Consider the following 22,648-nt stretch of genomic DNA (forward strand, 5'->3'; position numbering starts at 1 on the left):
AGCCATTTATCCATCCATAGATAGATTCATCCATCCGTCTGTCCATCCGTCTGTCCATCCGTCTGTCCATCCGTCTGTCCATCCGTCTGTCCATCCGTCTGTCCATCCGTCCGTCCATCCGTCCGTCCATCCGTCCGTCCATCCGTCCGTCCATCCGTTTATCCATCCGTCTATCCATCCGTCTATCCATCCGTCTATCCATCCGTCTATCCATCCGTCTATCCATCCGTCTATCCATCCGTCTATCCATCCGTCCATCCATCCATCCATCCATCCATCCATCCATCCATCCATCCATCCATCCATCCATCCATCCATCTATCCATCCATCCATCCATCCATCCATCCATCCATCCATCCATCCATCCATCCATCCATCCATCCATCCATCCATCCATCTATCCATCCATCCATCCATCCATCCATCCATCCATCCACCTATCCATCCATCCATCAATCCACCCATCCATCCATCCATCCATTTATTCGTCATTTGAACAAGTGAATAAATAGGCACCGAACAGTAATTTACAGTGTTAAACAGCGGAAAATAGTTTACAGAGCCATCATCAATAACAAAAAATGAACAAAATATCAATCAATCAACCAATCAATCAATCAATTATTCAATCAATCCATCCATCAATCAATTCATCCATTCATCAATCAGTCTCTCAATCCAACAATCAATCAATCAATCCATCCCTCCATTCATCCATCAATCAATCAACGGAATGCTCTGCAAAGATGGATTTGAAATTGCGCACAGGCAGACAAAAACAACAGCAATTAAAAACAAAACAAAACAAATTTTCGAAAATAATTACTAAAAAATGAGAAACTCATTTTGCTGCTGCTGTAAAATTGGAAAGAAGTGCCAGAAGAGGACGGCAAACGAACGAGAACCATTCTGCTCAGTGTGATTGTCCTAATTAAAAACTCCCCAGCAAAAATAAAAAATGCTTCAGCGAAATGGAATAGGTAAACAAAAAATAAATAAATGTTGAAAACAAAATAAGAATAAATTTAGCAATAAAAATGAATAAAAATAATAAAAAGTCCATTTGAATGCCTTTTTTGCTGGAATGCACTGTATGATAGCTGAAGCATAATTAGCCTCAGAGAGAGTCGTACGTAATTAGATATCTCCGTCTATCATATATCTCCTATATATCATATATCATCATAGATTGAAATTGTATATCATATTTTTCCTATATATGATTGAATAAATGAATGAATAACTAACGAGATGTTTTGGCATTATGCTTCCTACTGAAGGTTATGTCTTTGTGGGAGACAAGGAAGAGGACCACCTCCCCCTTCTCGTTCTTTATCGGCACCATGTCCAGAAGGCACCAGAACATTGTTCCTTCATCACGATGATGATAATGGTGATGATGATGGTAGTGATGATGATGATGATGATGATGACGATGATGACGATGATGACGATGATGACGATGATGACGATGATAAAGATGATGATGATGACGATGATGATGATGGAGATGATGATGACGATGAGAAGGAGAATGGTGGAGGTGATAATTATGAGGATAATGAGGATGATGATAATAGTGATGATGACGATGATGGCGATGAATGTTTGTTAGAAAAGGCTCGATAATCGTGTAATTATAAATCAGTTACGTATTAAAAAATAAATAAAAACATAATGAAATTGAACGAGAGAAAGAAAAACAGTACAGTCTCTATTTTAGACTAGCAACAATAGTTAACACAAACATACAACAATTTAAATTGTTAAAAGTCTAACAACTAAATTTCAAAAACACCGACCATTTTTGCGATAGAGTTGAAGCTCTGATTTCAATTCCGATTTGGTCTCGACGGATGTTTCAAGTTTTTTTATTTCTTCGGCGGACGTCAGCGGACCAAAGAGAAATTTGCATATACAGTTTTTGGACATAACCTGCAGGCGTTTTGCAAGTTTGAAACAAGTTAGCATACTTAAAAGCATTGATGTATTGGGCATGAATTTAAATTTTTTCAAAAATTTTAAAATTATAAAAATTCAACAAAAAAGTAATTAATCAATTTTGTCGTAATTTTTAATGCAGACACCTGGCTAATAATTCAACAATGATCTACTATCAGAGAAGGAGTTTTTTTTTATTTTGTTTATATATCGCTGCAGAATGATGAATATATATTTACTGGATCTACTAGATCTAGCAAAACATAATTGAAACACAAGTTTGTACAGGATCATCTAAGTATAGCAATAAACATTGCAAAAACATTCTTCACTAAACAAAAATTCAAATTACAAACAATCTCAAAATACTACATTATAATTATAAACACTCCACAGTATAACAAATAAAATAACCAGACTATCATAAACATAGCAACGAGTGAATGCAGTAAAATAGAAGGGCTTGTTTAAAAATTTATAAACTCTGATTATTCAGGTGAACGTTTTATGTCTCATCTTCTTACCGAATGTTTTTCTCGCTATCATCGCTATCATCACCAAGAATGCGTTTTTTAAACAAATTTATTTTTAATTAAGTTCCGGTTTCGTGTTTGAAAATTGGTCTAGAAATGTTTTTAACTTTGCAAACAGCTGCATAAAGTATCGAAGTTTTTATCGTCAACCAGTTTCGCTTGCTTCTACAGTGCTGTTCTGCCTTTGCTTGTTTGATTGCTTGTTTGTTTGTTTGATTGATTGATAACAAATGAATGAATGTTTGTTTGCAACTTGATTGTTTGTTTATAATCACTTAGAGTTTTTTTTATTTATTTCTTGAACTTCTGTGTGATTGCTATTAAATTTGTAAATGTAGCACGTATGTATGGTCCGTGAGTCTGAACTATCTAAAAACTATAATAACTTGTAAATATTTACTTCAATTTTTTCATCTCATAAGCCATTCCTCCTAATGATGGTTCTCAAATGTTGAACTGCATTATTTTGGTAGAAAAAATTGCACATAAATTTATTTATTACATAATCACATAATAATTATTACCGTGTTGCATGTGTCGTTCAATATACTTTATGTTCTGTTTATTTAGTTTTATTATATTATATTCATTTGTATATGTATGTTGATGAGTGACAAATAGACATGCCTGAATGCGATATTTTCGATCAGATGTGTGTGTTTGTGTGTCGAGAAGTTTGATGACGAAATGATCTAAAGAATGATTCAGATTATAAAAATTTAATGGCTACAATAAGATCATTCAAACGATAGCGTAAACAAACTTCTAACAAAAGATTTTAATTTAAAAATTTCAAACACGTAAATAAACTTTTAATAAAAGCTTACAATCTGAAAATTTGAAAAGTGATCAATAACTGTTCTACTGCAGCAGCAATTTAGCAACATAACACATGACGTCTGACGAAGTAGCAGTCAAAACGAATTGAACAAAGAAAGCAAGAAAATAAGAACTATTGTAATAGATAGGTAGCTATATTTACGTTACGTAAAGAATTATAGAAATCTGCAGATGTTCGTACACCAAGTTGGCAAAGCATGGAGCGATTTTGTACAATACAAACATGTGTGGTGGTTGAGTATAAGAATTGAAATGGTGAAACATTCATTCCATTATAAGCCGGCAACAAACATCAGAGACAACAATAATAAAATGTATATATAATGTTTAAATGATGCCACCTTATGGAAAATAACTTAAATTTTTACCTGCTTGTTACAATTCACATGACCACTTGATTGCGGTATCAATATTTGTAATGGAGTAATGCCTAATTAAATATTATGTTGAAATCTGACAACATTATCAAAAACAATATTATGAAATCAACAAGCAACTTAATGATTAACAACTAAGACGTAACTTGTATGATGAGGAATAAAATTTCAAACAATTATAGACAAAATTTGTAAAAAAAATCTTCCCTGTTAGAACTAACGTTTTTGTATTACAATTAATTAAAACTGTTTCTTTTGAAATTGTAGAACATAAAATAGATTCAGTTTAGGTTTAACCGCAACTAAACTCCTCATTGGCTAGGACTCTGACAGCTTTCATTTTTTTATAAGCAATAATGTGACGATAAGACGTATTAAATCATGTAGAAACATGAAGTTTGGTAAGTCAATAATTCAAAATTATCCTACACGTAAATAACAAAAAGAACACTGCAATAGTGAAAATTAAGCAGCAAAACACGCAACCTCCAATCAGAAGTCATAAAACGAATTTTTGCTGCTGTGTCAAAAACCTGAGGAGCAAGAAACCTTGCATGCCTCAGTTGCCTGATGATGAATGCCTGCCTGGATCACGACATCAAGCAAATTGATGAATGATTGCAAGTGGGCAGATAGCTTTTTCAACGTTCGAATTATCATTCCTTATCATCCACTCGCGCACGCAGAAGCGCTTAAACTAATAGAAACAATCACACAAAAAAACAGAAACAAAAAGGGAATAATAAAGTGAACAAACATAACAAACATACAAACAAACAAACAAACAAAAACTAACGAACAAAACAAATAAGCGATAGATTTTTATTATTAACTCAAACAAGCAGGCAGTTACACTCGCTAGATGAATTGGATGGCTACTTTGTTTGTCGTCCAATCAAAGATGTCATATTACAATGTAATCCGATCTTTTCTGCAGCCGCTAACTGACTTTTTGAACTCGTTAGCTTGTTGCTAAGTAGAAGATTATAAGCTAAGCAATCATCGAAAGTTGTAAATTAAATAGACCCTAACTAAAAATATTATTTTGAATTTTAATGACGGTAGATTGTACTTTTGAAATGTGTCAATGCAAATGCAAACAATAACAACACGATTATTCAATTAATATGATTTATCAGTTTAAAAAACAAACCAAAACAAATAATAAGACAGCAATTAATTATATCGTTGCTAATTGATGCCACTTATGTTTTTACCGCTATGAAATCCAGAGCTTTGATGAATAAAGCAATTTATATTGTAATAAATTATTTTTATATGAAAAATTACATATGTATGTATAACAACACATCCATCCATCCGTCCATCCACGCATTCATTTTTTTCCTTTCACTATTTTCATTCATTTATTTATATAACCATTCATTCATTTATCTACTTATTTTCATTTACATTATTTCAACTTTGTTCAGTTATACTAGTATTTCACTCTCTTTTTTTTAAATTTTAAACGAATAAAAAAATTTTATGTTAAACATTTAATGAATTGTTATTGTTTAATATGCAATTTCTATTGATTCGTTAACTCGTGTATTAGACATAGATTGATTCATTTTATTTATTCATCTACTGATCTAAGTGTAACAATAGGTTGCAAAACATGAAATGAACATTGCATGATTAGATTTTTAAAAACTTCTTCAGAGCCAAAAGGATTACTGCATCATTAATATTTGGTAACATTTATCATCCTAATTTGCAAGGTGACCCCCTGTTAGCTATTCATCATTACAATGTCTATTTGCCTGGTCAGCTCATCATTAAAAATTATAAACTACAACCATCTGCACTCAAAAAGCGCTGGCATTAAACAAATCTCCAAACAAATCCTATTGACGTGACTTTACCGAAAAGACATCATATCTTAAATATTTAAAAGAATAATTGAATTAGACAAACATTTCCATCGAGTCACAAGTTAACATTAGCACCACTACAACATCAAAAAACACCTACACACAACAACAACAACACTCAGACAACAACAAACACCCAGACAACAACAAACACCCAGACAACAACAAAATCTGCACACAATATCAGACACCTACACACAACAACAAACGCACCAACGACAACAATCATCTCAATGACGTCACTTACTTGTGCCCTAGCGTACCCTGTCAACTCACAAAAGCCATCGGAACAGTAGACGATAGGGTGGCCTTGGGCCTGCGAATTTCCCAAAACGAAGTTGCTGTCTGGTTGGACAAATGGAATTACGTTTTTTTTACATCAAAAGTACATTTTATTTACAACACAATACAATGCAATACAGTAAAATTACGTTTTATTTACATCAAAAGTAGATTTTATTTACAATACAATACAATACAATACATAAAATTACATTTTATTTACATCAAAATTAAATTTTATTCACATTACAATTACATTTTACTCACATTACAATTTTGTTTTTTCATAATGCAAGAATATTTCATTCACAGGAGAATCGAAACGGTTATTTGTGCTGAGCCTCGCCTGTAAACACCAAGAAAAAGGAATTGATTTTTATTGACTACTTATTTAATGGCGACAGCTTCAAAGCTCCACTCACCTGACCGGTGGTGTTTATGATGGATCAAACGTAGTGAAGCTGTTAAGACTTGGTTAGAAAAGTGGTAAGACCAGTTTTGATTAAATTTGATGACGTCATGATAAAGGAAGTCATTTTCTAAAATATTTTGTTAAAATGAAGTCAGTGGGCGATAATCTGTCTCGTGTTGGTCTGAGTCAGGATCTGACTGTTGAACAGAGAAACGAGCTTAAAAAATTCATAGATGAGGCTAAGCAGATGGAGAAAAATTCAACGGAGGGTTTCTAATTCAGAATGAGACGTAGAAAAATGGAAAATAGTACATTTTCCGGCAAAGAGTCAAATTGATCAATGGACGACTGGGTATGATTTATACAGCTTGATAAAAATTTGTAGTCGTGGTTTATACAGTAGGGCTCAATGATGATAGCAATAGCATGCATGCATGTTATATAAACGACAAACAACTTATCCACACAGCAGGTATTAAGGGTTGAACTATTTGCAACAAATCATAATCACTGATTTCATTGAGCACCAAAATATAATTTGCTGGTTTCTAATTACTTAGTAAAATAATAATATTACAAACAATATTGCAAGTTAGTATATTATTCTCATAAAAAGTCGTTACTGCACCAATAAATGTCACGTGAGTGCCCAATTGCTGACGTTATAATATTTGCAAAATATTTGCTTGGGCAACATTTTTCATTTTTTGTGTTTTTCTTCTCAGTGGCGTTAGATTGCCACAATTTTTCCAGAAAGTTGTTATTTCGCAAAACAACTTGTAGATAATTCTTTATTTATATGTGAGCATCACCTCATAAAATTTTAATAATTATAAAATGTTTATAAAATAATAAAATATTTGATTTAATTATCAACTTTTGACATTTCAAAATAAATATCATTATCTGTTCATTCCATTAAAACTGCTTATTAAATATAACTTAGTTATAAACATTTTTAATAATTTTTTTTTAACAATTTAACAATTTTATTAATGGAGACCTGAAGCAATGCTTGTATGGCCACCTCCAAAAAAAAAACAACATAACGTTACATTACATAACATACATTAAACTTTATCATTGTATATTGATTTGCAAATATTTTAAAATTCATTCTTGCCATGCCAATCATTTTTTAATATGTTTTAGTTGTTTTGCATTTACTTTTTTAAAGACTCACAAAAAAGCATTTTACTGCCGAGGTGGGTTTGCTTGTATATGTTTGTTCGTTTGTTCACACTAACACACACTCTAACAACACACACACAGAGAGACACACACACACCACACACAGACACACACATGTACACTCATACTTATTTACACTCAAAAAATCACACACAAACATTCACACATACACACACGCACTGTAAATTTTTTATTAATCTAGAAATTTATTCCATCAAACTTTATTTATTTCATAAAATTCAAATCAATTACCCTATCATTAAGTGAACCAATTACACACACGATAACAGAAACATAATTTGACACTTCAAAATATGTCCCAATATATGAAATACCATTCCAGAGAAAAATGTATTTTAAATTTATAAAAAAAAAGTTTTAAATATGTATCTCGAGTTTATAAAAAACAAAAGTTTTTTCAAAAAACAAAAAGATTTATAAAAAACAAGAGTTTTTTTTCAAAAAAACACAAAGATTGAGAAGTTTGAAAATGAAACATTATTTCATTTTAATTAATGGATCCTTAAAAAAGAAACACATTAAATAATGGGACAAATGATGATGATATTGATAAGAAAAAAAACAGAAAGAGAAAGAAGAGAACAAATTGAAGGAGGCATACAAAATTGTTGGATGTAACAATAATCAGTGCAAGTGTAGTAATGATGATGAATCGGCCTATGCAGCAGTGCCATATATGTCAGGTAAAACATTCCAATGTATAATTTTCAATTAAAAATGAAAATATATTTTGTGTGGCTTGAAGAAAGAGTTTTCCTAAAAAATCGATTAAAATAATTTTGAAAAAAAATAATGGGGATGATGGCGATGGTCAAATAAAAACGTTGATGAAGTTCCAGATGTGAATGTTTGCATTGTCTGCATGCTTGTTTGTACGTTTGTATATCAGCATGGATGTATGTTTGCATGTTTTGTATGTCTGCCTTTTTGTATATTTGTATGTCTGCATGTCTGCTTGTTTGGATATAAATCTTTTGTATTTTTGTACGCTCGAGCACGTGTGCATTGTATTTACGGATAATTGAATATTTTTGCCCAAGTGTATGTTTCTGGATGTTTGTATAGATGTATTTCTGTGTACACTGAATTTTATATCCTACACTGCCTATTTTTTATCGGCGAGTTTTTTAGTGATAGGACAGTTGTGTGTTTATATGTAGTGGAGTAAGTTGTCTAGATGCGTTCCTATGTGTCCTCTTTCAATTTTTTTGTTTTTTTGCGTGTATCGTCTGATGGCTTTATAATAATTTGTGAAAAATGTATTTGAAGTCGTGTAGTGAAATGATGACAGACCTCCATTATTTGATTTTCGTAATAATCTGCACTTACTATCATATATCTAAAGTATTTCTTTTAGGCATTGGCGATGTTGCAGGTATGTTCAAGTTTAAATGTAAGTACGTACGTACGTAGACATAAATAGAGTACACATGTTCTTGTACGTACAGTAACATGTAAAGTGCACATGTGTACATGTAGGAGCCTTCAGTAGAGAGTACAGTACAACACACACCTGCTTGCAATGATAGAAATATTTTGAATTATTGATCTGCTAAACATCTGCTCGTTGCTCGTTGACTCGTTAAATGTTAACCTGTCACTTGTTCACTGTTATATTTATTAATATGAACATTATTTTGTTGGTTGGGATAATATAATTTATTTAAATTTGTGAAATATTTTTAAAATTGAGTGATGTTTGTTCAGATTTTTTTTGTTTACGCAATTGATCGCGTTTTAATAATTATTTTAAAAAGCCTCCCGCTGAAAAACATTTTTTTAATGGTAGACTGAAATGTCAAATGATTGCATAGTTCTTCAGCATAATTTATTTTTTTAGTACTCAAACTATATGAAAAACTTTAATTACGTTAAAATTCTCAGAGTTCTTTCATATCCTCATCTAATCACAAATACCTTGTGTGCAGTAGGAATTAATTAGGTAATATACAATAATTTCACGTGTCGCCAATCAACTCGCAGAATAAAACAATAAAAGGTAGAAAAAAATAACTAAAAATTAGTTCATCAGCCGCTTCAGAAATTTAGTATGCAACATGAAGAACGATATTAATTGCATCAAGTAAGACGCACAATAGAATGAGTGCAAATAATGGTAACATGCAGACGTGCAGTTAATTAGAAGCAGTAAGGTGGAAGATGTTATTGTCTCTTTTTCATAAAAAAAATTTGATGACTGCCTGCCTGCTATAGCGCAGGAATGCATTTGCACGCATTAGTTTCTGTCTTTCTTGGGCATATGTCTTTATGACAGAAGCAATATGGCGGTTGTGTGACGATGACGGTGATGATTGTGGTGATGATTATGGTAATGATAATGTGATGGTGATGATAATGTGAAAATGATGATGATGATTATGATTACCATAATCAGTTAGTGATGAAAATGATGGTAGGGTTTGATGGGTGAGTATGATGGTGATAAAGTAATTGGTGACGCTCACTTTTGAAATACATTGTCACTAGTGGCAGCTGGTCATTTTAAGCATCACAAAACTTATTTTTGTATTAATCATTTTTCAAACAGTAACAACTCATAAAAATACTAACCAGTAAGCTCGAGCAAAAAATCCCAACAAAGCAGACAATTTTATAAAAACGATGTCACATCAAACAACAAACTCCAAACGCGCCATACAAAAAATGCAATAACGAAGGACGCAAACAGTAGCAAGATAAATAGACATTCGACACAAACACACAGCAATAAATAAATCACATTAACATTTCACCAACAAAACATCAACGACACAAATAATATCAAACTCAAATCAACAAGACATAAACAACGAACGCACAACAACAAATAAATCACACATAGAGTTAATTCATTATTCTAACTAATGAGCAACAACATGACTACATTGTCAACATCAACAACACATCAACGACCCATCAAAATCAGCAACTCATTAACAACATCTTCTACAACTCTACAACGAACACACTCAAACAACAAATAAATTTATTTTCTCGAGTCCAGCAACAAAACACCTACGACGCTAGTAACCAGGCTTGATTTGTCAACAAATTGTTGTAAAATGCCAATTTTCAGTCACACAAAAAGATAAGTTTTTTGCGAATATCTGCCAAAAATAAGGAAAAAAAATAAATTTTCGTCAACACCGATAATATATACATATAATAAGTCATAAAGAATGTTAACTATGACAATAATACCACTACTACTACTTTAATTAACAATTATTATTATAACAATAATAATATATATTATTATTATCATATTAAATATTATAATTATCATGAAAGAAGAGTGAATTGAAGCAGGTGTAAAATTTATGCGACGTGACATTATGTCATCCAGAACCAATGAAAGCGAAAAATAAAAAATATTATGTACGTATCAACGGTTTTTGAGAACATTTTCAAAAGTGTTTAATAAACATTAATTACTAATTAATTTTTTTAATATATTTTTGCGCCAGACTAATTTAAAAAATTAAATTTCATTACCTTAATTTGCACTGAATTTGTCAATCTAAATTTTTTCGTCAAAACCTTTTTACTAAATTAGAGAAATCAGCTATGCTTTTTTGTGCGTATGTATGTATGCTATGTTTGTATGTATGTATTTTTGTATTTTTGTATGTGTGTTTGTTTGTATGTATGCTTGTATGTATGTATGTTTGTTTGTATGTTTGTTTGTTTGTTTGTTTGTATGTTTGTATGTATGCAATTTTTGGTTGTAGCATGCAGAAGAAGATATGGTTACTCGATTATGAAATTTGAACTTCTCAGTAATGAAATGCAAATTTAAGGAAGAATAAATGACTGAATGAACGAACGAACGAACGAACAAATAAATGAATGATGAATGAATGTATGGATGAATGTATGGATAGTTTGGATGATGGACTAGTGAATAAATGATTGAATTTGTGTATGAATGGATGGATAAATTGATGGGCGGGCGAATAGATGGATGAATGAAAAGATAAATGGATCTGTAAATGAATGGATGAATGAATGCAATGAATAATAGAACAGCAAAATGATGGAATGTATTTTGGATTAATAGTGAGTTGAATATGACACTTAAAGATATGCAGGTTGATTGTTTGGTTGGTTGGTTGGTTGGCTTACTGCAAGTATGAAGACATTTAATGATTATGCTGCTAAATGCAATTTTCGTGCCTCGATAGTAATGTTTATGACTACTTGCTAATGTTGTTGCAGTTGTTGTTGCAGTTATCGTTGTTTTTTTTTTTGTTGATTTTTCAATATTGATATGTTGTTGTTATTTTTTGATACTAAAATTTTCAAAGAGATGTTTAAAAGTTTGATGCTGTTGTTGATGCCACGGCTAATGTTTTAGGTCAGTTGTGGTTGAGAAATTATGCGTTAATTGAGTTTATATTGTTGGATGAAATTTATAAAAATAATGTTTAAGAAAATAGTAATGAAATTGTTTAAAAAAACCTGAAAAATGAAATTACTGCGTTGTTTTATGAAAAGTTCTGCTTTCATATTTAATGATGCCATGCAACGTAATTATTTTATTTGTAGTTCCAGTTCGTGTTGATGGTTGCCTAGATTGGCGTGGTTTTTAACTGCAATTGTCAACAAATGGAGCGACTTTTTTCGAAAATGTTGGAACGATTCGAAAGAAATAAACTAAAAATTGTTACTGCGTTTGCAGCTTCCATGAAATTGTAGCAAGCAACAGTTGCATAAATGCAACCATTGAGATACTTTCAGCACTGGCAATACAACGACCTTCAATGTTGCTGGCTCAACTTCAAATTATTACAATGCATTTGTGTTCTCTTGCTTCCGAGCAATTGATATCTTCAAAATAGTTTGGCTCAACCAGTGGCGGATGATTAGGACGGCGTTGAAAAATGGGCGAAATTTCAAGGTTTATATTTCACACATTTGGAAATTTTACGGAGGGTCAAGAAATGAAGCAAATGTTTGCTAGTGTGGCCAAAAATTGAGCCGATGAATTTTTTGGCTTATCACGTCAATATTTTGTCGATTTTTATCTGGTTTTTCTGGTTTAAAAACCAAGTTTTACTGACTTTAAATAGAAACACTTCACACAATTTGGTCGGCACAGGATGTAACGTTATAATATTTATAAAAACTTAATGAAGAGTTTCGAACTTAATCATCAATGAAGCTTCCATTTCATTAAGCAGGTTCCAATAAATTTCGTTCTACATTCAATGAATAAACTTCTCATTCATCACAAATGCACAGCACACCTCTTCTCAATGCTCCCACAATTTTATATGGAGTAATCAAATGTATTCCGGCACGTTTCTGATTTTGTTTGTTTATTCGTCTCTCTCTCCTAATGTACGCTTGTCTGATTGTACGTCTCTCTGTGTGAACGCGTTTGTATGTCTTTATGTCTGTACATATGATGTTTCAGAACGTGTTGATATTATGCACATATGTGAACGGGTTGCAATGTGTCGTTGAATGATTTTGTTTCTCTGTGTTTGTATATTTATTTATATATTTACTTTCATCTTCGTTTATTTGAGCACCATTTTGTTTTTTGTTTGTTCCAACTGCCTTTTTGAAATTGTTCCAAAACGGTTTGCTGCATTCTATATTACATTCTAAACAACTAAAAATAACAACAATGACGATGCACCACATCGTTCAGTAACCATAAGGATTCAGCGGCTGATATGATGTCATACACAAACATCGTGTTCGCGTGGTTTGAAAGTTTCATTTAAATGCTGGAGCAGCAATGATACATAATAACACTTTTGCTCACTCAAATGAATTGTGATGTTATTAAACATTGATTTTTGAAAATTAAATAAATTTAAAATTGTATAATTGTATGAAATAAATCAATATTACAGCAGAAATCATTATTTATTCCGTTAACGCATAAAATCATGAACTTTTATAATTAATCTAATAACTGTTTTATTATGCAATAATAATAATAATAATTAATAATTTATGCGACAGGACTGAATTTTCAAAACATCGCCTTTTTGTGTGTGTAGATTTGTGTGAATGTTTGGATTTGAGTGTATGAGAGTGTGTGTGTGAGTGTGTGTGTGTATTTGAAGTTTCGCAATAAAATCAACTTCTGTATGAATACATATTTGAAACACTCAAATACAGTTACATAAATAAATAAATAAATACAAGTATATAAATAGATGAAAACAATTACATAAATCATTATGCAGCGAGCGATTGAGTACCTGCTACTTAAGTATGTGTCGGGGAATGCTCTGCCCCGAGCTGAACTTGATCGTGAAATGATCAATGAAGTACTACATCGCTTGCGAGAATTCAATTTTCATCGGCAGCTTAATGCATTTTATTTCTTAGGATTTGTTTTTCGTTTTGTTTAAAATTTTAAAATACTTTTGGTTAATCCAAAAACATAAAATTAGTTTTATTTTTGCAAGTTTCTTAAAAAATACGATTTCCATCCTCTGAAATAATTGCTTTTCAGTATGTTAAGACCTGTTGGCAGAAAACCGCATAAATAAATAAGTTGAGCATTGTTCAAATCAATATTTTTGCATCAGTTATTTACGTGCTGCTGCTGAATTGAATTTCACTGGGAAATTCGTGTTTCAATCATCTCTTTGAGCCTTCGCTAAAAGCGTAAGAATTGATCTTTTTGTCTTCATTTGTCACTTGACAAAATTATTTTTTGAGGTTTTCCAATAACAAAATAAATTAAATAAAACAGTATGTTTTTATTATTTTTGCAAAGTTGAAACATGTTTGTCCAGCATTTTATTATGAATACATTCCTAACATTTATGAGACAGTTAGTTGGTTTCCTGTAAGAATATTTCGTACGATCAAAAAGAACGTTTCAACATAGAGTGATAAAACGAGATACTTGATATTTCAGCTTATAGAAAAAAATGAAAATTCTTCCGAAGCATTCAAAGAAGCACTTAACGTTCATTAATTTGGTTTCTGTTATTTAAAGTTTCATTATCGACTTCTAAAAGATAAAATTGTCAAGATACAAAACGTGGATTTTTGGCAAATAAATGATTTTCATATAATAATGATAGCTTATAATTGTGATCGACTAAACAGTTGTGAAATGTTCAAATGTGTGAAGAGGCATAAATAGATCAACTGGTACATTTACTGGAGGCTTGTAAATATCAACAACCATGTGAATATGTTAAATCTCATGCGTGAGGATTCTTAGAAAATAAAATTTCTTCAATCAATGATTTTAAAGTTTTGCCTCCGGGTAAAATTTTAAATAATGAGAAAGAATGTTCGCCTAATGCTTGCAAGAATTTCTCAAGGCAGTATCAAGGTTTCTAGGTTCAATTTGATGAATATTTTATTTCTCAATTTTCTCATCAAATAAAAATTGTTAAAATTCGCAATTCAAACTATTCAAACCCACAAAACATACATTTAGGGTCAATATTTACAGTTTCAATTTTGTTATTTTTAGTAAAATCCTTCAATTAGAATTCTATAAATAAACACCTATAAATAAATTTTCACGTATCTAACCCATAATATTTGGTACCTTTAAAAAAATAATTATAAATAGATGTCTGTAATTAATCATCGAATCGATGTAGTGTGCTAACGATGCCCAGGTGTCAAACCCCTCCCCACCACATAATCTTTTTTTAGGAACGAAATTTCTGAAAAAAAAGAATTTCCAAAAAAAAAAAAGAAAAAAAAATTCCCTGAACAAATTTAATAACTAACGAACACATGTGTTCGCATGCCGGTGAATTAATATTAGCCCTAATATTTATATAGCGCTCTTTATAATATAATCTCAACGATACGGAAATGACGTCATTATGTTAGTCTCATGACGTTATGTTGATTATCATAGTTACTCATAAATGAAGATAATTTTTAATAAAGTTTAATTGCATATTAATAACGAAAGTAATGTAAACATTGTTTTCCATGTAAAATATGCAACGCTAGTAGATGTTCGCATGTGTTATAGTGATAGCGTGCCATCATTATGGTGCATTCACTTTCACTTTACTTTCATCTCGATCTCAATGACCTCCCATTTACACTATGATTAATTAATAGATTAATTATTGATATTCATCAAATTGACCTATTAATTAATGCAATTCATTCACATGTTAGGATAAATAGATCTAATCATCTGTATCATATCAACTATTTTGCCATTTAAAACAAATAGATAGAAAGATAAGAATAGATTAAGATGAAAAATTATTGGTGAAGATTTGTGTACTAAATTTTATTTTTCATCCTCACCACTACCACCATAATTTAATAGTGTCACCAAAATACAAAATTTTTTCTAACACCACGATCACTATAATAAAATGTTCTCACGTCATCATCATCTTCCCATCGTACCTCGCCATAGCTTCGCGGAGACATGCACTAACTGCACTCAGGACATTTTTCATTACGAAAAAAATCCTCTCTATTAAGGAATTTTTTTAATTTCCGTGTTTCTAAATCAATATATGTTCTTCTCTTTGTTTCATGTGTGTTGATGCATATTTGTATGTGTTTCGCGTTATTGTGCTGTACAATTTTTATTTGTAAACCGTGTGTGTGTGCGTGTGTAAATGTGTGTGCGTGTGTGTGTGGTGTATGATGTGGTCATGAATGTTTTTAACGCATTGGCACGCATGTGATTCCTGATTGAATGGGAAAATGATTTTGTTGCTGTCTGTCTGTTTGTTTTGTCTGTCTGTCTGACTGTGTGATTGTTTTTATTTTATACATTAGCAGCAATCGTTTGTTGTTTGTCTATTTTTTAATCAGATTTTTTTCTCGTTAACAAAAGTCAAAGTATATTTTGTCCTTTGCAGGGTTTCGCTTACATGAACGATTCCTCATAACATTTGAAAAAGTTTTGGTCGATAATAATACGACAACTTTTGTTCAATGAAATAAAGTTTATTGCTTTTAGAAAAAAAAATTATATTTGTTTACAAATTAACATCAGCAGAATTGAATTTTGTAAAACAAAACTTTTAAAATGTATCCGAAACATATTGAAATTATTAAAATGGAAGTAAAATTTTTTCAGAAAAAAAATGTTAACAAAATATTTTATTTAGAAAAAAGTTCATTTTGTAAGTGCTACAGAATTATAAACTTAAAGACCCGAATTTAATGTCATTTAATTTTTTGATAATAATTATAACAACATCAACAGCAACTACATAAATTACAACATCAACAATAACAACTCAAATGACAACAACATAAGAACCAGCCGCAATAACATCAACTTGATTTGAATGGCAGAGACAAATTTTTCCAACGAAACCAATTAAGAACCTGAACGTAAGTAGGAATTTTTTTTTGCATTACTACGAAATCAAGATAAAAATCTTTGTTTTTCATGGTAGTTAAAGTCATTTCCTTTGAATACACAAGCTGGGTAGGATGAAGACAAAGAGTTTGTTTGATGTGCTAGATGTGTCTCGGCAATGCAAAGTGTTTACTACGAATATTCAGATGTTTGTCTGCTTGATTGAGAGGCTTTGTACTTTTTTAAAAGATGAGTGTGCATGTGCATGTGCGTACGTACGTGATTGTGTGTTTGTTTGCGTGAATGAATGAATGAATGGGCCATGTGTTGTTGGATGCATTCTTGTGTAGGCGTGTGTGTGTGCGTGTGTGTGTGTGCGTGTGTGCGTGTGTGTGTGTGTGTGTGAGTGTGTGTGTGTGTGTGTGAGTGTGTGTGTGTGTAAGAATTAGAAAAAGAAGAAAAAACGAAAAATAGAAAAAAGAGAAAATAAGATGGATAGATAGATAGAGAAAAGAGAGAGAGAGAGAGAGAGAAAGAGAAGAGACTAAGTTTGTGCATCATTAGTTCATGCATGTGGTTAGGTTTTAAATCTTTTTAATTGATTTAAATGTACAGACAAAATTTGATGTTTTATTATTTTTAGATGACTAAAAAAAAAATTAAATATTAAATAAATTGAATATTTTTCAACTTTAAACTTTGAAAAAAAAATTTGTTGATAGCACAAGGCAGAGCGACATCAGAGTGACGTTTTAATGTGCTCTCCTGATTAAAAAGGCCTTAGAGGGTGTTACTGTAAAAGTGGACCGGCGCTAAATTGACTTCCAATCACATCACATCACATTACATTACATCACATCTCATTACATTACATCTCATTACCTTACATTTCATTTCATTAGTTTTTTATTTAATTTCTCAAATGAATTGTACTTTAAATTAGATCTATGATGATTTTAGTTAGATATGTCTCGTCGAGTTGTACTATGTTACAGTGAATTTTTCGAACTTCATTGTTCTTTTAAATGAATTTTCTAAAAATAAATGCCAGCAAATCTGAAATTGTAAATCCAATGTTGGTTTATAAGGAATTCACGTCCTTTTTCAGGTTCTCCTTCTTTCCGCATGCTTGTTTGCATGTTCGTATGCATCATGTTAACACATGTTAAACGAGTGCTTCTCAATCAAATATCATGATGAATTAGGACAACATTCAGTGCAAAATAAATAAATAAATATATACACCAGATAGCAACTAGAGAGCACCAAAATTTTAGCAACATGGAAAACTTAATTATAATTTAATTAAAGCCGACCGCTGAGCTGTTAAATCAATGCTTCTTATGGTACAATTTTCAGCATGACTCACTTTTATTTTATATTCGCATCTCACGTATTATAAATACACAGACATAAACATACAAACATACACAAACATATACACATATGTATGTATATATATATATATATATATATATATTTTTATATATAAATAGCATTAGCAATACAATTGTAAAACCTAGAAAGTAGTTTGAATTGCAAATACTCTCTGCATTCGTTTCTCTGTGTTTGTCTCTCATTCGATTATAAATGACATCACGTCTGTTGCGCATCATCATCATTAAAGTTGTCGATAATTTGTACGTATGATTGATTGATTGATGTTGTTACAGAGTTGCAGTGTTTCATCTTCATGTTGACGTTGCAATCATCGTCATCGCCGTCGTATCATCATCGTTGTAATTGTCATATTGATGCCATCATTACTGTCGTTGCTGCTGCTGCCAGCATTAAAGTCATCCTCGAATGCATCACTTATGACGTCATCGTGCTTATCATTACGTCATCATCATCGTCGTCAGTATCCTTATCGACACTAACGTTAGCGCCGATATCAGGACATGGAAGTGCCCAAATTTGTAACCAGCAAGCCGTAAGTCCCATCAGCACTCGGAGTCACTCGTACAACCTCCACTTGAATGACATTCACTCATTTTAAATTGAAATGCTACCAACTACTCTTCCAATTATTTCAATCTTAGTAAAACGAAACGAAATTTTATTAGCTTCTCAAATTAAAAATTAAAAGAAAGCAGGATAACCATAATAGAATTTATATAAAATTCATCTAGTATGGCCACTTAAACAGAAATATTCCAAGTTCAAACAAATTTTCAGCAAATAATAAAATTATTTCCTAAATGATCTATGAGAGGCATGTTAGATAGATATTAGTTGTTATTAAATTAATCGACAAGCAATGCTCAAAGTCCGCTGAAGGTTTACATGTTATAAAATAATGGAATAAAGGTAATGAGTGGATGGATGGATTGGATGGATGGATGGATGGATGGATGGATGGATGGATGGATGGATGGATGGATGGATGGATGGATGGATGGATGGATGGATGGATGGATGGATGGATGGATGGATGGATGGATGGAAAGATACTGACAAAAAAGAGAGACAATTTGAAACAAAGATGGACGGACAGATAGATGTAATGAAAACTCTTTTATGGAGTGATGGATCGATAAATGAAAGAGAAAAGGACGTGGTAAACAACTTAATAGCAGATGTCAACGCGCAACTTGAGTAATTCCTTTTTTGGGCACTTAAGTTGCCGACAGCACTGAACGATGGAGGAGAGGGAAAAGAAAGAAAAAAAGGGTAATGATGATGGTGAGGATGATGATGACGACGATGATGATTATGATGATGATTACGATTAGGATTACGATGAGGATTACGATTATGATTAGGATGTCATAAATCACTTTTGTATTATCCTGACCTATCTCTTTTCACCATCTAAGTAGACTTAATTACTTAAACCATCGTCATCATCATTTCAAACACCAGCTCCTCAACCATCATCACTATTAGTCCACAACAAGCAGCGTCATATCATTTACACTAATCATCATCATCGTCAAAATGATTTTCACAGCCTTCATCATCGTTATCATCACGATCTTCATCACAAACATCATTATCATCGCCACCATCATCATCATTATCATCATGATCTTCATCAGAATCACGCCAACTGACCAGAAAATAAACATCAAACCAAGTTGGATGATACCTCTCATGGCGATGACGTACCGACTTAACTTACGTGCATCGTGCGTGATATATATCATTCAACTTACTTACTTGCATGTATCATGCTGTATGTCATTCAGCAAAAATAACATATTTTTTATACAGAGAACTTAAGAACTGCACAGTGCATTGCAATGAAGTATTTTTATCACTCAAGATATTTTACATTTCTAGGTAGCCTTTCACTTACAAAAAAATCTTTCAAACAAACAGTTGAAAGAAAGAGACAAGTGTTATCAACTTATTATACACTTAGAAAGCAATAACACCTATACAAACACACAAACATTCACAGACATTCACAGACACTAACACACAATTTCGCATCAGAGTCACGTGAACTGACGCGTATTCGCACGTACGCACGTTTACTCACCCATACTTTCACGCACATTTCTACGCGAATTTACATAAAAATAAATGCACGCACACACGCAGGCACACACACGCGATGAATGATTTGCACAGCAATCAATCAACTAACAAAAACTATCAAGCCAACGAGCAATCTAACAAAAAATACCCAGACATGCGTAACAACAGGCACTCGTAACAATTTTCAAAAATACTAACACACACATACCCACCACACCTACACACACACACTCGCACACACTCACACACACATATACACTCACATAGCAACACTTGCACATATCAACACTTACATTCGTTATTTTTATACGACTTTCGGTCTTCGATATTATATGGGAACGTCTTTTTTTATTGACGGGCATTAATAATAATAATAATACCAAATAATAATAATAATAATTATTATTATTATTATTTTTATATAGATAATAAAACAATAAAAATAAGAGGAAGAATGCTGATGATGACAAAAAACGTGATATCAATTTCGTGCCAAGTTTTCATCAGGTTTTTATCATTTTAAGGCCTGTGAGCGTGTTAATGACGATCGTTAAGTTGGATGCTATTCGCAGGTTAATGTCATTGCTGATGCTAGCATTGAGTTGATGAGCTGAGTGAGATTTGGTGTTGATGTCATTATTAAAATGATGTCATTGTGGTTACAGCATAGAGTTAGTGATTTGAATGATGCAGATGTTGAAGTCATCATTAAAGTGATGTTTCCATGGTTACCACAATGTGAATAATTTTCGTTTTTGTTTATTTATTTTGTTATCCAGCCATGAGAGTTTTGTAGGTAATTTTTCGTAATTTTTCGCCTGATGTTATTTTCTCTCATTTCTGCAATGGCCTTGCTATCACTGCTTTCAGTTATGTTTATCATCAAAAATATCATCACTGAACTACATACTCTGCATCCTTCGTCACGATCATCATAACTTTGGTTTCATCACTGCTGATATCATCGTCATCATCGTCATCATCATTGACGTCATCATCTTCACCACTACCATCACCACCTTCATCATCGTCACCATCATGATCGTCTATATAGCAAACATCGTTACTAACACCTCATTATCATAATTTTCCCATAATTATCATCATCATCCTCATTCTCATCATCATCATTACCATTCTCATAATCATCATTACCATTATCATCCTCCTTATCGTCATCATCATCATAAACATCATCCTCGTCATCATTAACGTCTTCATCATCATCATCATCCTCATCATTATCGTCATCGTGATATCTGTTGCCATTTCTTTGATATTTTGATGTATCGTCTCATTATTGATATGCCTGTCAGACATGTAAATCATTAAATAAGGAAGAGTATTGTTGTCATCAGAGTAATCACCATCAACATCGTCGTCATCTCATTATTATCATCATCATTAGCATCATCATCATCATCATAGTCGTCTTATTATCATCATCATCACCCTCGTCACCATTATCTTTATCTTCTTATTTTCACTATCAGGCTGAAATTTTTATCTTAATGTGCAAATTTTTAAAATTATTTTTTATTTTATTTTAAGGTAGCCAGTGCAAAAGAAAGAACAGGGATGGAGATGTATGAGGAATGGTAAGACACAGAGAAATCAGCAATTCGTCGAAAAAATTAATTATTATTATTAAATCAAATTCATTGAGGGAACTGTGTTCATTAATTCACTGAACAACAGTTATTGTTGATGTTGATGTTGTTATTGTTGTTTGTTTTGTTGAAGATGATGTTATCGTTGTTGTTGTTGTTGTCGTTGTTGCTGTGTCGATGTTAATATGACGCAAAAGTTAATGTAGGTCATTACATCAATCATTAATGTAACATCAACGGCTACAGCAATGTTGAAATTGCAAAAAAAATGACAAAAACAAAAATGACAGACATATCCACTTCTAATTCAAAACCGACAGTGACGTGACTAGAGGTGATTTTAATTTTAAATACAAAACTTATACAGCAAATAAATGTAGAAATAAAAAATTAAGTTAAATCTATTAATTATTAATATTTTGAAATCTGAGATAAAAAATAAATTTTAATCTATTTCAAATGTGAAATAAAAAATGTTACACATCGTGATAGCAGTTCGTGTTGATGATAAATTCCATTAATTGTATACTCCTACCTATGATATTATATTATAACTTCGGTTAGAACTGTCAGCACCTCAAACAACCTCAATTATTTTCCAAACCAGCCCTTCTCTTTATTTTTAGAATTAATTAATTAATTAATTTTTGAAATTAGAAATTAATTAATTTCTAATTTCAAAAAGCCTTCAAAATAATTTTTTCTTGAGAGTTGTTCAGTTCTTTTGCTTTTTAATCTGCCTCTCTTAGCAACAAATTTAATTTGAATGGATCGATGGGAAGTCGAAGATGTTA

At 31.7% G+C, this 22,648-nt stretch overlaps 1 protein-coding gene across 1 annotated transcript in view; it reads right to left on the reverse strand.

Annotated features, from left to right (window-relative positions):
• The window catches only part of HELRODRAFT_128997 (hypothetical protein), a gene marked incomplete at both ends in the record, with an annotated part of 57,920 nt that overhangs the window by 25,685 nt on the left and 9,587 nt on the right, over positions 1–22,648 (reverse strand). The window contains 3 exons of the mRNA XM_009015318.1: positions 1,246–1,372; positions 1,804–1,936; positions 5,817–5,914. Coding sequence (XP_009013566.1) covers positions 1,246–1,372; positions 1,804–1,936; positions 5,817–5,914 — 358 coding nt within the window. The remainder of the gene's footprint in view (positions 1–1,245; positions 1,373–1,803; positions 1,937–5,816; positions 5,915–22,648) is intronic.

The sequence above is a fragment of the Helobdella robusta genome, assembly GCF_000326865.2.
Source record: "Helobdella robusta unplaced genomic scaffold HELROscaffold_15, whole genome shotgun sequence".
NCBI lineage: Eukaryota > Metazoa > Annelida > Clitellata > Rhynchobdellida > Glossiphoniidae > Helobdella > Helobdella robusta.